This window comes from Suncus etruscus, chromosome 18 (genome assembly GCF_024139225.1).
Source record: "Suncus etruscus isolate mSunEtr1 chromosome 18, mSunEtr1.pri.cur, whole genome shotgun sequence".
Lineage (NCBI taxonomy): Eukaryota > Metazoa > Chordata > Mammalia > Eulipotyphla > Soricidae > Suncus > Suncus etruscus.
Window position 1 is genome coordinate 47,678,865 of NC_064865.1, and position 20,383 is coordinate 47,699,247.

Genomic DNA, 20,383 nt, shown 5'->3' on the forward strand with positions numbered 1-20,383 from the left:
GGAGCTTTGAGATTTTAATGACTGTCCTTTACTAGACTGTGGTGTCTACTGGATAAAACTGCTGCAGGTTAAAATAGCAAACAAGTGTTGAATCACTCCTTGCAGTGTGAGGGACCTTATGGGATACCGGGGATTGAACCAGGTTTGACCACATGCAAGACAAATGCCCAATACACTGTGCTATCACCCTGGCCCTAAACGTTGAATATTTTATCAAATGTTTGTTATCTACTACAGTTACAGAGACAATCACTTTAAAATAACTGTTAGCATGATTACCTTTTTATTTTAATCATCAGACTTTATTTTTCAGAGAGGTTTTAGGTTTGCAGAAAAACTAATAGAGAAAAATGGAGCCAAATTTCCAAATACCCTTCCTTCTCTAGCCTTGTACTTCCTGCTAGCTCTTGATTAACTGGAGAATCAATATTAGTACATTATTAATGACTCAATGCAAAAGTTTATATATCAGGGCTCATAGTTTAGAGCAGTATATAGCTCTAGAAGTTCTTTTTTGGTTTGTTGTTTGTTTGCTTATTTGTCTACTTTGATCTTGTGACAATACCCAGGATTTAAACCTGGTGTTGTTGTTTTTTTAAATCAATTTAGATGGTGCTGGGGGGGGGGACGACACCATCTGAGTCAGCCACGTGCAGGCCAAGTACCTTCCCTGCTGTGTTATCTCTCCGATTACACCTCTATAGATTCAGAAACAGAATACATGTCATATATCCATTACAGTAGCATAGGAATAGTTTCATAAATCTAAAAATATCCTGCACCTCATTTATTCTTCCTTCCCATCCTTTTCTACTCCTCTTGGCAACTGCTGATTTTTTTTTTTCCTCTGCGAAGGCGCTCAAGTTTGCCTTGAATTTTAATTTGGATTTCAAGTGGATCTGGCATCTTTAAATTGCAAAATTAGTGATAGCCATTATTAATAGTACACATGAGAACCGCATTTCTAGAGATAGAGATACGGAATGTGAGGTCATTTTCTGGTCAAGTAGAAATAGTAGTAATTCAAATATTCAAAATGGCAATCTGCTCTTCCTCTGAATCAGCATTTGCATTTTGTAAACCTTTTTTTTTATTTATTGTTTGTTGTTGTTTTGGGGTCACACCTGGCAATGCTCAGGGGTTACTGCAGGCTCTGTGCTCAGAAATTGCTCCTGGCCAGCTCAGGAGACCATATGAGATGCCAGGAATCAAACCTAGGTCTGTCCGGTTGGCAGCATGCAAGGCAAATGCCCCACTGCTGTGCTATCGCTCTGGCCTTCATTTTGTAAACTTCTCCATTTTTTACTTCTCTTCTCTTTCTTTTCTTCCTTCTCTTTGTCCTTCCCCTTCTTGGTCTCCTCCGCCCTCTCTTCTTCTTCTTTTTTTTTTTTTTTTTTGGTTTTTGGGCCACACCCGGCGGTGCTCTGGGGTTACTCCTGACTGTCTCCTCAGAAATAGCTCCTAGCAGGCACGGGGGACCATATGGGACACCGGGATTCGAACCAACCACCTTTGGTCCTGGATTGGCTGCTTGCAAGGTAAACGCCGCTGTGCTATCCATTCGGGCCCCGCCCTCTCTCTTAAGCGAGGTGATACAGAAGTGTAGGATGCTAGAATAAGGGTGTGCTGGGTTGAACCAAGGTCTCACACATGTAAAGCATGCAACTTTCCACTGAGATATATTGAGCCCTTGAAAAATCTCTTAGTCAACTGCCTAAACTTACACATATAATACACACTGTGGATGGGCAATCACTATCATTTAGCATCATCATATAATTCAACAGAACTTCAGCAACTGCCTGAACAAGACCACCTGAATATAATCCTCGAAAGTATATTAATGACAAAAGAATTCAAGGGGAGGGAGATTTGTGAAGTTAGATGGGCAGAACTCCTTTGGAATTGACAAAAGAGGAATTGATAGATCATAATGCCAATCAGGCCAAAAGAAAGAAAAGGTTCTCTGGCTTGGTCTTGAATGAATGGACCTAATAATTTAGTTGAAATTGAACCATCTTTCTACTAAATTAGTGTCTTTTGTTCCTAAATATTGTTCTCAGTTTTTCTTGTTGGCTTTCTTTAATAGTCACTGTAGAGTTAAAAAAAAAAAATCATTGTGTAGTGGGCATATTCTATAGAACTACTGATTTGGGGGTGGAAGGAGGACTAGGAGCTCAAGGACTATTCTTAGTAATGCTTATCTTGCGGACACAGATGTAAGAGTTTTGTGCTTGGATGAAATCTTGCAGTAACCAGAAGCTACTCAGTAGTGCTAAGGAGGCATATGGTTCTGAGGACTAAACTTGGAGCCTTGTGCATACAAAATTGATTGTGCTTCAATCTTTTGATACATCATAAATATCATCATTGACCAATAGTCCTCTTATTTATTTGGGGGAACATCCCAAGCAGGGAGGAGTCTTGATTCCTCCTGGTAATATTTAGCTAACCAAGCCAGACAACTCAATATTTAGGTCCTGCAATGTATCACTGTCTAAATTCAATGGTTTTAGGGAAGTCCAAAGTCACACTCAGAGGTGCTTATGGGCCAGGGATCAAAGTCCAGTGCTATTGCATACTAGTATGCTTAGCTGGTCCGATACGAATCTACCTAGCCCTCCACAAATTTTTGTTTTGTTTTTTGTTGTAGGCCACATCCGGTGCCAACATCAGGGTTACTCCTGGCCCGGTGCTCAGAAATCACTCCTGGCAGGCTCTGGGGACCATATGGATGCCAGGAATTGAACCTGGGTCAGCCATGTGCAAGGCAAATGTCCTCCCTCCCTTCTGTGCTATTGCTCCGGCCCCCTCCACGAATATTTTAATGCATGAATACATTTTTACCTTGTTCAGGTGTCATATAACTGGAAATGCACAGTATGGTGTCTTGGCATTATTCCACTTAGCATATAAAATTTAGGACTGCTTCTTTTTTTTCTTTTTTTTTTTTTTTGGTTTTTGGGCCACACCCTGTGACGCTCAGGGGTTACTCCTGGCTATGCGCTCAGAAGTTGCTCCTGGCTTCTTGGGGGACCATATGGGATGCCGGGGGATCGAACTGCGGTCCGTCCTAGGCTAGCGCAGGCAAGGCAGGCACCTTACCTCCAGCGCCACCGCCCGGCCCCGACTGCTTCTTTTTTTAATGGCTTGCCAAATCATACAATTATTCCACCATCTGGCTATACCAGTTTATTCACTATCAACTTGATATCTTAGTTGCCTCTATGACAGTAGTTTTTGGTGATTATGGTTGGACCTTCCATAGAGACTGAGATACTGGTGTTTATACATCAGTTTTGTTTTTTGTTTTTTAGCTTTATTACTGAATAAAGCTACCCAAAAAGCTCAGTGAGCTTCACACTCCAGCTTTCAATTCAATTGGAGGAATCTCTTAGAAGGGCAGCTGCTTGGTTATAGGCTTGAGCTCAAGCCTGGGCTACAGCATGTGGCCGACATGGGTTTTGATCTGTAGCATCCCCAGGTGTGATTCAAAACCTTCCTCTAGAGAAAACAAACTACCTAACATGTGCTCTGGTCCTTGAAATACTCTCTCTGGCCCTTATCTGTCACCATTTCTGATTGCTCACTTACTGTCCTGTGCCTCTTGATCTTTGAGCAGGTGCCAGATACTGTATTTTTATTTTATTTTTAATTACAATTATATCTTTATTTAAGTACCATGATAGATACTATATTTTTAGAAACGATGTGTGTGATTATTAGAGACTTCGGATCACATCTGCTTCCACCAGGTGCGAATGGAAACCCATCTCCTAGTTTTTGGGTACAATTAATCAATTGATTAGGGGCCAGAGAGATAGCACAGTGGTAAGGCATTTGCCTTGCATGTGGCCGACCTGGGAAGGACCTGGTTTGATTCCTGCCATCCCATATGGTCCCTCAGCTTGTCAGGGGCGATTTCTTGTCAGGAGTAACCCTTGAACACCACTGGGTATGGCCCAACAATCAATCAATTATTCAATAAATAAAGTTTAAAAAATAATCTGATCAGTTCATTCACTAATTTCACAGTTCATTTTAGTGCTTATCACTTCCAGGATCACACCAGAACTTCCAACCTCTCAGCAACCCAAACAAAGACAGATTTACTCCCTTCTCCCTTGCACACCTCACCCCAGGCTGAATCTGATCCACCTGAAAGCAGGAGTCCCCCAAGGATGCCACTTGAGGGAGTTCCGCCAGTCCTTCTGTCCCCAAGACCCCTCTGACCTTGCAATACTGCCAGCAACAGCAAAAGCTCTGCCTTTCCAATGCTTTTACCCTCGTGGCATTCAATGAAAACACCTGCTTTCTTTCTCCCAGTTTCCTTCTCTTGGATCTTGCTCGGTTCATTACTTCCTCGCGAACTTGATATCTCTTCAGTGGCCCTGAACATACATTTTTAATATTTTTCCAAGACCCTGGCCATCCTCCGCGGGAAATGCTAATTACTTAATTTATCATTTCTGACTGCAAGCGTATGAACGAGACCCTTCGTTCACCGGATGAATTCCAAGTATTTTGTCTCGTACGCTTTAGTGCTCCTGATTTTCCATTATGCATCTGGTCTCTTAGCCACCCCATTAGTATACAGGAATCGTGGTTCTTTCTAATAGCAGCTACCCCGTGCAGCATAATAATTTGTGAAGTCGAACCAAACAGACTTCTCTGCTGATTTTTTGTTCATAATTCCTGGTGAATCTCATCGATTTAATCAACAAAATATCGCTTGCTTATAATCATTATTAAGTACCTTGCCACTTGCTCTCTAGATTTAAGCTTCTCTATGTCTATTTTTATTTTTACTCCTGTGTCACTTATTTGATTACATGCCATTTATATGTTCACACTTCCCAGATGTGCATTCAGCCCATGTGCACGCATGCAAATGTGGGGATTTCATTTTGGCAATTTTCATGACATTTCCAACCTTGTAAAAACACGTCAACAGTTGCTTGGGAAGAATTTCCCAATTCCCTAGAGATGGCCAGTCCGCTCTATTGACATTCTGATAGCCATCATTTCTTCTTCCTTAATAAAGTGCCCATAATTTGTGCCATCTGTGGCCTTCTTTGCTGGAGTATGAAATAAGTTGTTCTTAGTGCCAAGAATAAACCTGCTATTGCCTTCAGGAAACATCAAGAATAAAGTGTAGCATTTTGGTAGATTTGTACACATTGGAACTTAACTTTGAGGGGTTTTGGGTTCTTTTTTTTTTTTTGCCCTCATTATCCCAGAGGCATTAGTCTGAGGTAACCCACCTAATATGCCTCATATTCTGATGATACAATGAATGTATGTGCAAGTGCCTAGTTGGATGTCAGCTCAAAAACCAAAGCCATGATCAACACCATTAATCAATAGATTAGGGGTTACACTTGGCTCAGAAGTCGCTCCTGGCAGGCTCAAGGGATCCTATGGGATGCCAGGAATCGAAACCTTGGCCATCCTGGGCCAGCCACTTGCAAGGCAAATGCCATACCACTGTGCTACCACACCAGTCCTGACTTTCTCCTTTCTTTGGGCACTATGTTACCCCCTAACACACAACACAACACACATACACAATGTGATAACTTATAAAAATACACACCAGTAGCAAAACTGGCTTGCAATGAGTTATTAAGGGGTTGGTCATTCAGATCCTCTGCTTCTATAATTTTTCCCCCTATCTATTCTGTAACTATTAGATTTTTTTACTGGTAAACTGGCCAGAGCAAAGAGGCAACTTCAGTTATTGGACTTAGAAATTGGCTCAGCAGGGGCCGAGAAAAAGCATGAAGGTAGGGCGTTTGCCTTGCATGCAGAAGGACTCTGGTTCAAATTCCAGCATCCCATATGGTCCCCCATGACTGTCAGGAGCGATTTCTGAATGTACAGCCAGGAGTAACCCCTGAGCACTGCTGGGTGTGACCCAAAAACTAAACAAACAAACAAACAAAAAAACCCCGTCTAAAATGAAGACCTTCTAGTTAACTGTTCCCATTGGGACACTGAAACAATGGTACATCCGATTAGGATTGACCACACTATTTTTCTATGAAATTAATATTTTGTTCTTCCTTTCTGTCTCTGATAATACTGCAAAATTATAGCTGCTCACCTTTCTCCAATTGTGAATTAGGCCAAGCTATTCCCCTGTCTGGGCCTGGTTCCATCACTAAGAAACCAAGACAGTGAAGCTGACAGGTTTGCTGGGAGGACCAGTGCATTCATTCTGAGACAGAATCATGTATACCGGAATTGGTAAATGCATTTCATTTCATATCGCCACAATATTAAATCCTCATGCTTTTAAGAACTGCATTGGAAGACCAAATTATTTTCTTCTTAGGAGGAGTCATGATTCATAGGGGTTGGTTATATTAATAGGAAAAAAATTAATAGATTGCAGCACAACACCAATATGCACGACAAATTTTATATCAGTACTTACCTTGGGAGGTTTTCTTAATGATGAGAAGAAAGAATTTCAGCAACATAAGTGGGCAGGATGTCAACACGGCAGCCACATCAGAGGAGGCAATGAAAGAGAGGAGGAAAAGAAATACAGAAATTTAGCACCTTGGTGACATGATCTAAAGAAATTCTACTTCAGAGACCAAATTCACTTTACTGCCTGAAAGAAATATTTCCTTGAAAATAGGTATGGGCATAAAATATTTTATTCCTGGGCCAGGGAGCTATAAAAGGCTGGGAGGGCAGGTTTACGCACAAAAGCCCTAGGTTCTAGTCTAGGGACCTAGGACCTCAGGGTCCCATATGCCAGAAGTAGAATATGGTCAAATGCTTCTGGTTTATGGTGCTTCTGAGGGGCCCAAAACAGTAGTTCTCTCAGGGACTATTCCTGGTTTGGTGTTCAGGGGTAAGTCAGGAAATGCCTTGAGATCAGTTTTGTATTAATATTTTTCTTAAATTAGTATTAAATATGTCTACTTTTCCTTTGGTAAAACCTCTTATCTAGATAAAAATTGTTCGTACTGAAAAACTATCATTACAACAAGTTTCTGAGTTAAAAAGGGATTGAACTTCAATCATACATTGTCCCAACAGCCGTCCCTTCACAGATGTTCCCCATGTTCATCTTCCGCCATACAAAGTCAACTTTCACAGATTCCAACCCTAAACTAAATATTTAAGGCAGGTAGCAACCTTCCCCAACACCGACCACACACACTTTCACACAGCACTTTCATAAATAAAAAGTGACAAAATTATACCTCCAGAAAAGGTATAATTCTTTCCTGAGGAGGAAAGAATTGGCAAGCAACAAAACAACAGGTATACAGGCTTTGTAAATAGTTTTTCTCTTGCATAAAATGATGGAGCTCTGATTTCTCTGGGGTCTGATCTGTAACTATATTGGATCTCCTCAACAGCGTAACCTCTTTACACTAATTCTTGACTTCAATTATTGTTACAGAGAAAAAGGGGAGACCTTCTCTCTCTCCCACGGCACTAATCCTTCACAGCAAAAAAGAATCATGAAGGATGGGGCTGGAGTGGTGGTGCAGCGGTAGGGCGTTTGCTTTGCATGTGGCTGACATAGGACTAACCGTGGTTCGATCCCCTGGTGTCCCATATGGTCCGACAAGCCAGGAGCAATTTCTGAGTGCATAGCCAGGAGTAACCCCTGAGCATCACTGGGTATGGCCCCCAAACAAACAAACAAACAAACAAAAAACAACAAAGAGAATCCTGAAGAAAAAAACATGAATATTCCAAAGTGAAAAGCACAAATTAAAGGGTACAAGGAGAGAGCAGGGTGCCTTTCCTGAATCCCCAGGTCCCAGGCTCCTCAGAGGCCTTGAACCCCGCTACCCAGCGCAAACCCCCAGCTTGGCCTCAAAGAGAGAACACACCTGTATTGCTCAATGAGAGAAGACAGCCCTGAGCTTTTTAAATCCAGAGCAAAAAATAAGCACCCTTAAGTCTCCAACTGAGACAATCAGGTTACAAGAGCAATAAAACTTGGGTCTCTGGCCTCAGAGGAAATCTCAAACTTCCAACAGTTGCTATTTCTGGCTGTACTTTAAGCAGACCTTGACATTCTGTCTACCCATGAAACAAGTTACAGGTTTACAGACATTATCCTCAAAGACCACGACTTTTTCATTCTAAGAAAGGCATGGATTGATCTTTGCTCTGCATAATAAGCAAGCCTGAGGTTTTTCCTACCAAGAAAATTCTAGGAACATTCTAGTACCTGTTCTGAACCAGTAGAACAGCAGTACACACTGTATATACAGGGATTTGGACCCAACCTGCTTGCACTTTGCTCTATTCAAGCCCATCACTGCTTTGTGCAACACAGAATAGAGAATTCTACACTGAGGATTTAATAGACCAATATGCACTGAACAATATTCATGTTCAGGCAATGATGAACCCCATAGCCTGAATGGGGGGGGGCACAGGAACATCTCTGTGGAGCCTCCTGCACAGCCCTGCAAACCTTAGCACTGCTAGCAAAGACCAGGTGCCAATGTGCTACCCTCTCTGTTCGCTCCCTGTGCTGCCCAAGTAACAAAGGCCACCTCATGTCTCTCTCTCTCTTTTTTTTTGGTTTTTGGGCCACACCTGGTGACACTCAGGGGTTACTTCTGGCTATGCGCTCAGAAGTCACTTCTGGCTTGGGGGATCATATGGGATGCTGGGGAATGGAACCACAGTCTGTCCTAGATCAGCTGCGTGCAAGGCAAATGCCCTATTGCTTGCGCCACCGCTCCGGCCCCTCACCTCTCCTTCTTGACCTTCCAATATGGCTTTTGTTCTTCTTCTTAGGAAACTAATCCTATTTCACAACACTCAGTATTTTAAAAGTGCGGTCATATGCTGAGAAATTTAGCTCGTGTCATAAGAATCCTACAATATTTCTGTTCCCTTCTCTTTCTGAGAGATTATTTAAGAATAGAGAGGGCCGGGGCTGGAGAGATAGCACAGCAGAAGGGCGTTTGCCTTGCATGTAGCAGATACAAGAAAGACAGTGGTTTGAATCCTGGCGTCCCATATGGTTCCCCGTGCCTGCCAGGAGCGATTTCTGAGTGCAGAGCCAGGAGTAACCCCTGAGCACCACCGGGTGTGACCCAACACCCCTCCCCCCCCAGATCAAATAAAATAAGGAATAGAGAGGGCTGGAGAGAGAACAGAGGTTTGAGTGGCAGCTGAATTTGGTTCAATATATATTGATGTATATATATGGTCCTTGGCACCATTAGGGGTCATCAGGGGCCTAAAGACAGAATCAGGAATTGTTAGAGGGCATCTCAGGCTATGTCCCAACGGATCCACACTAGATAGATGATAGAAAGATAGATAGATAGATAGATAGATAGATAGATAGATAGATAGATAGATAGATAGATAGATAGATGATAGATAAGAAATGGAGAAGGGGCTGGAGTGATGATAGCACCACAGTAGGGTATTTGCCTTGCACATTGCCAACCTGGGACGAATCCAGGTTTGATTCCTCACATCCCACATGGTGCCCCAAGCCTGCCAGGAGCAATTTCTGAGCACAAAGCTAGGAGTAACTCCTGAACGTAGCCAGGTGTGGCCCCAAAACAAAACAAAACAAAATGGAGAATAGGTAGCAATAGGACAACCACCAAGTGCTCCCAAATCCACTTATTAAGAAGGAGGTGTCAGAGTGGTGGTGCAGCAGTAGGGCATTTGCCTTGCACATGGCTGACCTAGGATAGACCTGGGTTCGATCCCCTAAGCCAGGAGCGATTTCTGAGTGCATAGCCAGGAGTAACCCCTGAGCCTCGCTGGTGTGGCCCAAAAACCAAAAATCAAAATAAAAAAAAATTAAAAAGCAGGAGACACACTCCAGGAGAAGTGAGTCATTCAATATCTTACTTATGAGCAGAGATGACACCAGAGGTGGTACTACCCAGGATTAAAAGACAGTCACAGAAAATTACAAAGAAAAAGTGTTCCCGGGCCCAGAGAGATAGCGCAGCGGCGTTTGCCTTGCAAGCAGCCGATCCAGGACCAAAGGTGGTTGGTTCGAATCCCGGTGTCCCATATGGTCCCCCGTGCCTGCCAGGAGCTATTTCTGAGCAGACAACCAGGAGTCACCCCTGAGCACTGCCGGGTGTGACCCAAAAACCAAAAAAAAAAAAAGTGTTCCCATTTGAAACAGTTGGATCATGAACTTCATTACAATGAAATATAGGGCAATATTTCTTTTCCAAAATGATAGATAAGCACCAGAAGCCTCCATCACAAATATTGGTCCAAAACCTAATAATAAACTCTATAAATTAGAATGAATCCCTGGTTTGGGAGATGGCTCATAGGCCTAGAGTATATGCTTTGCACATCGGAGGTCACCCCTGGTTTTGCATGGTCACCCCCATCAAGCTCTTCAAATGCCAGGGTTGGCCTTCAAACCAAGAAAGGAGGACTGTCTGTCGACTGTATCAATAATTAAGTCTCAGGAACAGAGCTCAGCACTTGAAAAATGCAATCATTTCACTGAGAAAGACAGCACATACCATTTCTGTTACCTTCTGGTATTCGGGGATTGAGTAATTTTCCTTGCATTAGAGGCTTAGGGAGAGAGCGAGGGCTGGAGAAATTCTTCTAACTCTTAAACCCAGTCTATCGCTGAGCTCCCCCAGGGCTCAAGAGACCAGAGGCAATATCCCTGGCTCAGCAAGCAGCAACCACACACAGTCCCTGCCCCCCATTACCCCAATTCCCCTCGGTTCAGATGCTGGACTGCTGATGCCAGAGAAAAGCATCACCCTGACATCTGGCTAAGAAGCAAATGTGTGCGCCCAGGACACTTTCCATTGTCCATTTTTCATTCGTGCCACTTAAAAGGCTTTGTCTTAAGGATGCGACCCTCTGGGGCCATCCAAAGTTTGATTGTTTCTGTATTCCATAAAAAAGAGCTGAAGATGGGGTCGGAGAGATAGCATGGAGGTAGAACATTTGCCTTGCACACAGAAGGATGGTGGTTTGAATCCCGCATCCCATATGGTCCCCCGAGCCTGCCAGGAGCGATTTCTGAGCATAAGCCAGGAGTAACCTCTAAGTGCTGCTGTGTGTGACTCCCCCCCCCCCGAAAAAAAAGAGCTGAAGACATTACATTGTTATTATTGTTGCTCTTGGTTTTTGGGCCACACTCGGCAGCACTCAGGGGTTACTCCTGGCAGCCTCGGGGGGCCATATATGATGCTGGGGATCAAACCCGGGTGCAAGTCAAACGCCCTATTACTGTGTTATCACTCCGGTTCCAGGTTGTTGTTATGATTATATTTGGGGCCATACTTGGTGGTGCTAAGGGCTTGTTCCTGGCTAGGATGGGATTCTGCCCTATGGGGTGCTATAGATAAAACCCCAGTCAGCCACATGTAAGGCTTACTCCTAGCAGAGATTGGGGGACTTTATGGGGTGCTGTGGATGGAACCCCATCTGCTGCATGCTTGGCAAGTGCCTTATCCTGCCTATCTCTCCGGCCCTACCATGAATTGGCTGGCACCTGTGAAACCAGCTGTCATGGTGTTTCTATGTCCTAAGAAACAGAAGTCCAGTTCAGTAGCCGAGTGCTTCAGTTTTCAGAATTCAGACATCCTTGTCTCCAAGAAGCAGAAACACATAAGGCCACTCACATTTGTTTGTGGTCCTTCTTCCAACTAAAAAGTTCAATACTGTGGCTGGAGCAATGGCGCAGTGGTAGAGCATTTGCCCTGCACGCAGCTGACCTAGGACAGACCAAGGTTCGATCCCTGGGCATCCCATATGGCCCCCCAGGCCAGGAGTGATTTCTGAACGCATAGCCAGGAGTAACCCCTGAGTGTCACCAGGTGTGGCCCCAAAAATTAATTAGTTAAATTAATTTTTTAAAAAGTTCAATCCTTCACCAATTGAGAACATCTTGACCATCACTTTCACTAACTTTAGTGTCTCTATTTGAATTTCCTGAATTTCATGACTTAGCCCCTGGGCAACTGACCTCCTATGCCTGTCCCAACCCCTGTCCTACCTACTCATCCTAATGGGATGGACTAAGACGGAAGCATTCATTACACTGCAGGGCTTCAAGTCAGTGGCACACAGCTGACAGGGATTCAATCTCTGGCATCCCATACGGTCCCCTGAGCACCAGTAGGAGTAATTCCTGAGTGCAGAGCCAGGAGTAACCCCTAAGCATTGCTGGCTATCACCACTCAAAAAGGAACAAGTTTATCATTTGTTTCCTGGGTTCTTTAAGTATCAGGTTCCCCTCAAGTTTGGGCTCAGTAGATGGGCCAGTATGAAGGATGCTCTTCAGAGCCACCTCTGTCCAGGCGAGAGGTGACACTCCAGGCATTAATTATCACATGCATTTCCAGTGATTTATGGCTCTGGCCCAACCCCTTGAGTACCTCCCTCCATGCTCTGTAATCCTGTCTTCACTGCCCAAGCCCACTGGTCTTCCCTTCTGGCCCCCTCTCCTATATGTCCTGCACAGCACTGTGCACATTTAAGTATCTGCCTCCTGGTCTCCAGAATGATTTCTCCAACTCTCCTAGGGAGGGACCCCACAAGTCTCGTGGTGCAATGTGTCATCTTCCAACTTTATGGCGTAAGTATGGTCTGAACATGTTATGCGTTGGTGGAACCTAAAGTGTGTGTGTGTGTGTGTGTGTGTGTGTGTGTGTGTGTGTGTGTGTGTGTTAGATTTCCCGCTCCTTTCTAGGCCAGAAATTAGTGCCACAGTTTTCTATGATCCCCCATTGTCTCTCATTCCTCATCTTTAGGGGCAGCAAACAGACCCTTCCTACTTTCAGAGTAACAGCCAAAACATTGCAAGAGGTAGTCACTATGTATTATGAAGCAGCTTTGTCTTCGATGGCTTTGCCCAAAGACAAGCATTCGATGCTAATTCAGGCAGGCCAGGCAAGTTGTGGTGTTAGGGTAAGTGGACTGAACATGCTTTCCACTTCATGTTCTCAATGAAGATTGTATCGATGCTAATTGTAATTCCACCCTGAATCTGGGGGAATCAATGTGGGTAGAAATAAGACTTCGTTCTGTTCCCTGTTCTTTTCCCAATGCCTCGAAATTGTCAGACTTCAGGATATTGTCAGATATGACTCAGGTGAATAAATGAATGAACTAATGAATGGGTGAATGCCTGAGGTCTGTGGTTCACACAACAAGTTTACTAGCAAAATATGAGATGATGCAGATATGTCTTTGAGTAAGTCCCTTCTTCAGGATCAAACCCACATCAGACACACATCAGGCAAGATTCCTGCCCACCAGGCAAGATTCCTGCCCACTGTACTCTCTCTCTGGCCCCTGCTTTGTTACCTAGTCTGGGGCAAATAGTGGAGACTTGTGCCAACGTGTGAGATTGTGAAGGGAGGTGGCAGAAGGCTGGGTCTAACAGCCCAGAGGTATGAGAAAGAAAGCGGAAGCACCCTGAAGTTATTTTAGATCAAGACAGTAGCCAAGACTGCAATGATTCAACATTAATTCTTGTTTTTGAACGTTGGCTTAAAACAGTAATTTTATTTCATGTCAACCTGTCTCTACTTTAAAACCAGGAGAGCATAGCACAGTACTGACGAAAGAGAAAACATACACCCCACAGAACACACCATGACTTCAACAGCAGGTCTCATTCCTGTCAGAAAAGATGGCCCTTGTGAAAAGAGAAGACTAATCCTGTCATTGGCATCATCACCTTCTTTCCTTCTCCCCACTTGCCAAAAGAGGACAGAGACAGGGTGGAGAAAGAAGAGAACATGCCGGGAAGGAAGAATGCTTTATTCTACTACTATGCTTGGAGGCTTCGACAGAAGCTAAATGCTGGCTGCTCCCTTTTGGTCCTTTCAGACTTTTGTGTCATATAATTCAGAGACATTTAATGCCTTAAAACTGACATTTTAGGGCTGGAGCAATAACACAGTAGAGAGAGTGGTTGCCTTGCACGACGCCAACCCAGGTTTGATCTCCGGCATCCCATATGGTCCTCTGAACCCATCAGGAGTGATTTCTGAGTGCAGAGCCAGGAGCAACCCCTGAGCACTGCTAGGTGCAAGCTCAAAACAAAAACCAACAAATAAAACCTATCATTTTATTTGCGATTTATAAATTATCTCAGGGGCCAGAGCGGTGGCATGAGTGGCAAGGTGTCTACCTTGTGAGCACTAGCCTAGGACGGACCACAGTTTGATCCCCTGGTGTCCCATATGGTCCCCCAAGTATCTTATTCTTATTACAAACTACAAATACATACATATATACATAACACTATGGATTATTCTTAACCAAAGGGAACAGAATGCTGCATTTTACTTTATTTTATTGTGGATTTTGGGCCACACCAGTGACACTCAGGGGTTACTCCTGGCTTTGCATTCAGAAATCGCTCCTGGAAGACTCAGGGGACCATATGAGATGCCAAGGATTGAACCCAGGTTCGTTTCGGATCAGCCACATGCAAGGCAAAACAAACACACTACCACTGTGCTATATCTCCCACACACCTGTAAAGATTCATAGGTACCGTCAGATAAATGACATAGTTATAGAAAATTCCACCATCATCCTGAGACCCAGGAAGAGGGAAACAAATAACAATAACAGGAAATGCATTGATGATGCCTTTAAGCAAGTGTTCATGGAGAACATGTTACCGCCAAGACATACTAAGAGACAGTACAGGAGAGATCGGACAGGAATTAAGGCTCTTGTCTTACATGTGGCTGGCCTAGGTTCAATCCTGGGCACCCCCATGATCTCCCAAGCACTTCTAAGAATGACCCTAAGCTCTGCCACGAGAGGCCCCAAAACAAAACAAAAAAAGACACATATAAAAAATGGGGACAGGGACCTACCATCTGAATTCCTGCTTCCTACTGCTAGCGTATCAAAGACTCAGCTTTCTTCATGGCAGAATCCGAGCACCATTCACATCCACTCAAGGAAACCCCTGACTCCATGAGAAAATCTTTCCAGAACCTTCTCCCAAATTTGAGAATCAATAAAAACCAGCTGCATCCTTTTTTTTTTTTTTTTTTTTTTGCATTTGGGCCACACCTGGTGACATTCAGGAATTATTCCTGGCTAGCATTCAGAAATCACTACTGGCCTGGGGGACCATATGGGACACTGTGGGGATCAAACCTCGGTCTGTCCTAGGTTAGTGCGTGCAAAGCTAATGCTCTACTGCTTGCGCCACCGCTCTGGCCTCATCTTTTAACTTTTTAATGAAAGCTTTGGTCATTTCCATGGGCATTTGAAAACGAAATCATGGGAGTGCCCTTTTAGCAACTAAGCAGGGAGGGGAGAAGCGAGGCGGGGTGTGGAGACAGTGCTTGCAGTGCCAGGAAAGAGGGGGAGAGTGGTCAGTGTCTTCCTGTGCTCAGGACCAGCCTGGTTCTACTTACTTAAAGTTGCCCGAGCTACCCATGGCAACAGCAATAATAATCATCTTGGAAGTGGTGCCAGGATCGCAGGGATAGGCCCACCCACAGAATCCTGTCAAAGGGGGCTTTGATTCCAGATCTCAGAGAACTGGGTGGAGCTAATCCCCAGGAGGGGGAAGCACAGAGAGACAGGAGATAGGACAGTGGGTAAGGCATTTGCCTTGCATGCATGCAGTCTAATTCACTATGTCCCCCAGCACCACAAAGTGAAAATAAATAAGCCCATTCTCAGAAGATCATCATAACTGCAGCCATCCAGAGGCTAGTGTGACAGAAGAGCGATAGGACATTTGCCTTGTACACAGCCAACCTGGCACAAACCTGGGTTTGATCCCCAGCATTCCATATGCTCCCTCGAGCCTGCCAGGAGTGATTTCTGAGTGCAGAGCCAGGAGTAAACCCTGAACACTGCCCAGAGTGGCTCAAAAAAACAAAACAAAACAAAAAAATGAATGAATGAATAATACAGACATCCATCGTGTCAGCTGCTGAAGCAAACCACTCAGCAATTCCTTACGCTGATGGGAGTGAGAAAGGCTAACTCCTCAAACTTTCACTGCCAAGGCACCTTATTTGTTTTGGGTTTTTTGTTTGTTTGTTTTGTTTTTGGGGGTCACACCTGGCTGTTCTTCCTGGCTCTGTACTTAGAAGTTGCTCCTAGCAGGCTCAGGGGACCATATGGGATGCCGGAATTTGAACCGAGGTCCGTCATGAGTTGGCCACTTGCAAGGCAAACGCATTACCACTGTGCTATCGCTTTGGCCCCCCAAGGCACCTGGGGGTGCATGCCTGTTTTGTCAGACACCAATGAAGCTACCAAGCCAAGGGATGAAAATACAAGCAGGTGAGGGATATCATGCAAAGATGACAGCAAGGCAAAACCAGGTAATGCAACTACCATGACACAAGAAATGGAGCTAGCCATGAAGCAGAAAATAGCAAGACCCCAGTAACAAAATTGGTATAATGTATAATGTATAATGTCTCTCAGTAAGGGCAAAATAAAGTGTGAATAAAAACCAAGACAAAATAAAATGATTCAATGTCTGGAGATACAAAGCTAAACATAAAACTTAAAATAAGGGCCCGGAGAGATAGCACAGCGGTGTTTGCCTTGCAAGCAGCCGATCCAGGATCAAAGGTGGTTGCTTCGAATCCCGGTGTCCCATATGGTCCCCTGTGCCTGCCAGGAGCTATTTCTGAGCAGACAGCCAGGAGTAACCCCTGAGCACCACCGGGTGTGGCCCCCCCAAAGAAAACTTAAAATAAAGTTAAGGAGGGGCCAGAGTGATAGCACAGCAGTAGGGCATTTGCCTTGAATGCTGCCAACCTGGGACAGGCCCGGGTTCAATCTTTGGCATCTCATATAGTCCCCCTAGCCTGCCAGGAGTGATTTCTGAGCACAGAGCCAGGAGTAGCTGAGTGCTGCTGGGTGTATCCCCCCCAAAAAAAGGTCAAGAAATTATGAGTCCAAAAAGCAATCAAAAAAGGGATATTATGTAGGTGATAGATATTTCAGAAAGATTACCCTTAAAAGACAGGCCAGTGCCTGATCCTGGAAGAAATGTGTGAGCGCATTCACTTTTCAGAGTCTCTCAGTACTGGAGAGATAGCACAGGAATTAGGGCACTTGCTTTATTCCTAACCAACTGGGTTCAATCCCCAGCATCCCATATGGCCCCCAGAGCAGTGCCAGGAAAGTAATTACTGAGTGCAGAGCCAGGAATAATCCCTGAGCACTGCCAGGTGTAATCTAAAAAAATAAAAGCAAACATTATATTCTTAGTCTTTAATTACAGATCTATGTCTAATATGCTTTTAAACAGGTATTTCAAGTGATTCTTTAGTCTTCAAAATGGGTTTTTAAGTAGTAAATGAGTTGAGAATTCTCAGGAGAGTCTCCTCAACTGAGCTAAGGGCTAAAGAGCTCCTTGACTCCAGTTAAGTGTTTGCAACTTGGCAATTAAAACAGGAAATTCGGGGCCGGGCGGTGGCGCTGGAGGTAAGGTGCCTGCCTTGCCTGCGCTAGCCTAGGATGGACCGCGGTTCGATCCCCCGGCATCCCATATGGTCCCCCAAGAAGCCAGGAGCAACTTCTGAGCGCATAGCCAGCAGTAACCCCTGAGCGTCACAGGGTGTGGCCCAAAAACCAAAAAAAAAAAAAAAAAAAAAACACAAAACAAAAAACAGGAAATTCTTTTACACCTTCCCTGTTTCAGCCTGGAGGTGGACCAGTCCAGAGTCCCAAGTTTGTTCTTTCTTCTCTTTCTCGTCCCTTACTTTTTTGGGGTGTGTGTGTTTTTTGGGGGGGCACACCCGGTGATGCTCAGGGGTTACTCCTGGCTATGCACTCAGAAATCACTCCTGGCTTGGGGGACCATATGGGATGTCAGGGGATCCAACCTCTGTATGTCCTAGGCTAGCGTGCGCTACCACTCTGGCCCAGTTTGTTTGTTTTTGTGCCACACCTGGTGGCACTCAGAAATTACTCCTGGCAGGCTCGGGGACCATATAGGATGCTGGGAACTGAACCCAAGTCTCTCTGGGTCAGCTGCATGCAAGGCAAATGCCCTACCGCTGTGCTATCTCTCCAGCCCTGCTCGCATACTTTGAAAAGTCACAACCCAGTGCCCCTCAGTTCTGAACTAAGTTCAGGCTGGGTTCTTGCCATTAATGACCATCCCTGATAGGCTTGCTTAAAATAAGAGATATTTCCAGGCCTTTCTAAACAGCATCTCATCTTGGAGCTGACGTAAGCTCTGCTGTGGGCCTCTAGGATCGGAATGCTGTGGATTTAAAGCTTAACTTGCTAGAGTGCTGTGTTTTCCTCTCGTCCAATTTAAAAGGTTAAGCCCCTCCTGAGATATGTCAATAAAGCCATGTTTATAAATACATGTTTAGTCACTCCGAGAATGACTTTGGCAGGTGTATTGTAAAGTCTATAAGCATTCCAGCCAAGTGGAATAACGTGTAAATAAACTTTACATTTACATAGGACTGCCTGTGTGTTCTTTGGCCAAACTTGAAAACACCACAGAACATGGGCCCAAGCAACAGGCAGGACAGTATCCAGATTAAAGCAGAGAGGCCAGGCCAGGAAAGGGCGAAACAGAAACAAGAGACTTAAAAGCAGACTGCCAGGATGGAGGCCCAAGACAGAGATGGAGAGTGGAGTTAAGCTTCCAGGACACTCCCCAGAATTGCTTCTCTTCCTTTGGGGTGTATGTGGTATTCAGCAAATGCTTTGATGGCTCAGAAGTGATAGCAGGGGCCGGAGCAGTGGCGCAGTGGTAGGGCGTTTGCCTTGCATGCACTAACCTAGGGCGGACCATGGTTCAATCCCCCGACATCCCATATGGTCCCCTAAGCTAAGAGTGATTTCTGAGCATCAGAAATCTGAGCATCAGGAGTAACCCCTGAGCATCACCGGGTGTGGCCCAAAAACCAATTTAAAAAAAAAGCAATAGCAAGGGAATTCCTACAGACCTTTGGCTTGGCGATATCCCCACCCCCTATGATACACACTATCTGGAAGACAGACAATGGATGTCCCCTTAAGGAAATGTATTATTTTGAAGGCTAGAGAGATAGCACAGCAGGTGAGGCACTTTCTCTGCACTCAGCAGACCCAAATTCAATCCTTGGCATCCCATCTGGTCCCTGCTCACACCAGGAATAATTTCTGAGTGCATAGCCAGGAGTAATCCCTAAGCACTGCCGGGTGTGGCCCCAAAACCAAAAAAAAAAAGAAGAAAAGAAAATGTATTATCTTTGCACATAAATGCCATAGTAGAATCAAGATGAATTCATCCCTTCAAATAAGCTCTCCCACCCCTACCTCAAAATCAAATAACAACTTCAAATTCATCCATCAAGCATCTGGAAATATATAAAAGGGCAAGAAGCTGACAATTGCAAACACAGTCAGCTAGTACAGGCTTGGGGACGGAGAGACTCAAGTAGTTTAATTCAGGGCACAACCGAAAAACTGGCCCAGGCATTGATGGTGAGGTTAGGTGCATAGATAAAAGAAAAATCAACAAGAAACCAAACTTTTTACACCTGACCAAAAGGAAGACTTATTTTTACTAACCTATTTTTTTTTCTCTCTTTTCTTTTTCTTCTTTCTTTTTTGAGGGGGGAGGTGAGGATGGGATGGGGGTATACCTGGTGTCACTCAGGGATTACTCTGGGCAAGCTCAGGCCATGTAAAATTTTTTCAGAATGGGGTAAGGAGCAAATATAACATAGCAAGTAAGGTATTTGCCTTTCACATGGTCAACCCAGTTCAATCCCCAGCACCCCATATGGTGGTCCCCAAGTCCACGGGGAATGATTCCTGAGCACAGAAGTAAGAGTAAACTTTGAGCATTATAAGATGTGCCACCCCCCAAAACAAAATTTCTCAAATTAAAATAAAATGGTGGTAAATAACTTCTGGTAAAAGACTTTAATAAAATCTCTTTTACACGTGGCCTATCACTTTGAAGAAACAGGCTAAAGGGCATTTCACAAGAGGAAGCAAAAGATTTCCTGTGCATTTATATTTTTTTTGAAAATTACATCAATAAATATCACACACCCCTGGGCAGGGCAGAGAATGGAGAGTGTGAATTCATATGTTCACTGCCTTTAAATGGGGTCCTCCAGGGAGGAATGCCTCACTGCTAAACTGGAGGAGAGTGGGGGCCCCCCAAGATAATGAGAGGTGAAGGCCTTCTCTCCCTGAAGCATTCACACACAAGTCACAGATAATCAGATGTCACTTTGTCCTGGAAATATCTAATGAGAAGGAACCAAACCAAGGCAAATTGGAAGGAGAGAAATTGCGATTTAGCAGTATGAGAGATGCATTTCTGTCCTGCCCCGCACCCCACTCTTAATGGAATCTGCCACACCCACAGTGCCTAGGAGGCTGCCAGGTTTGAAGAATCCTAGTGGAA

General features: G+C 44.4%; 1 protein-coding gene across 1 annotated transcript in view; it reads right to left on the reverse strand.

The window, feature by feature from the left end:
- Positions 1-20,383, reverse strand: part of KIF13A (kinesin family member 13A) — a 220,620-nt gene that overhangs the window by 129,902 nt on the left and 70,335 nt on the right. Inside the window, exon 3 of the mRNA XM_049765233.1 lies at positions 6,440-6,452. Coding sequence (XP_049621190.1) covers positions 6,440-6,452 — 13 coding nt within the window. The remainder of the gene's footprint in view (positions 1-6,439; positions 6,453-20,383) is intronic.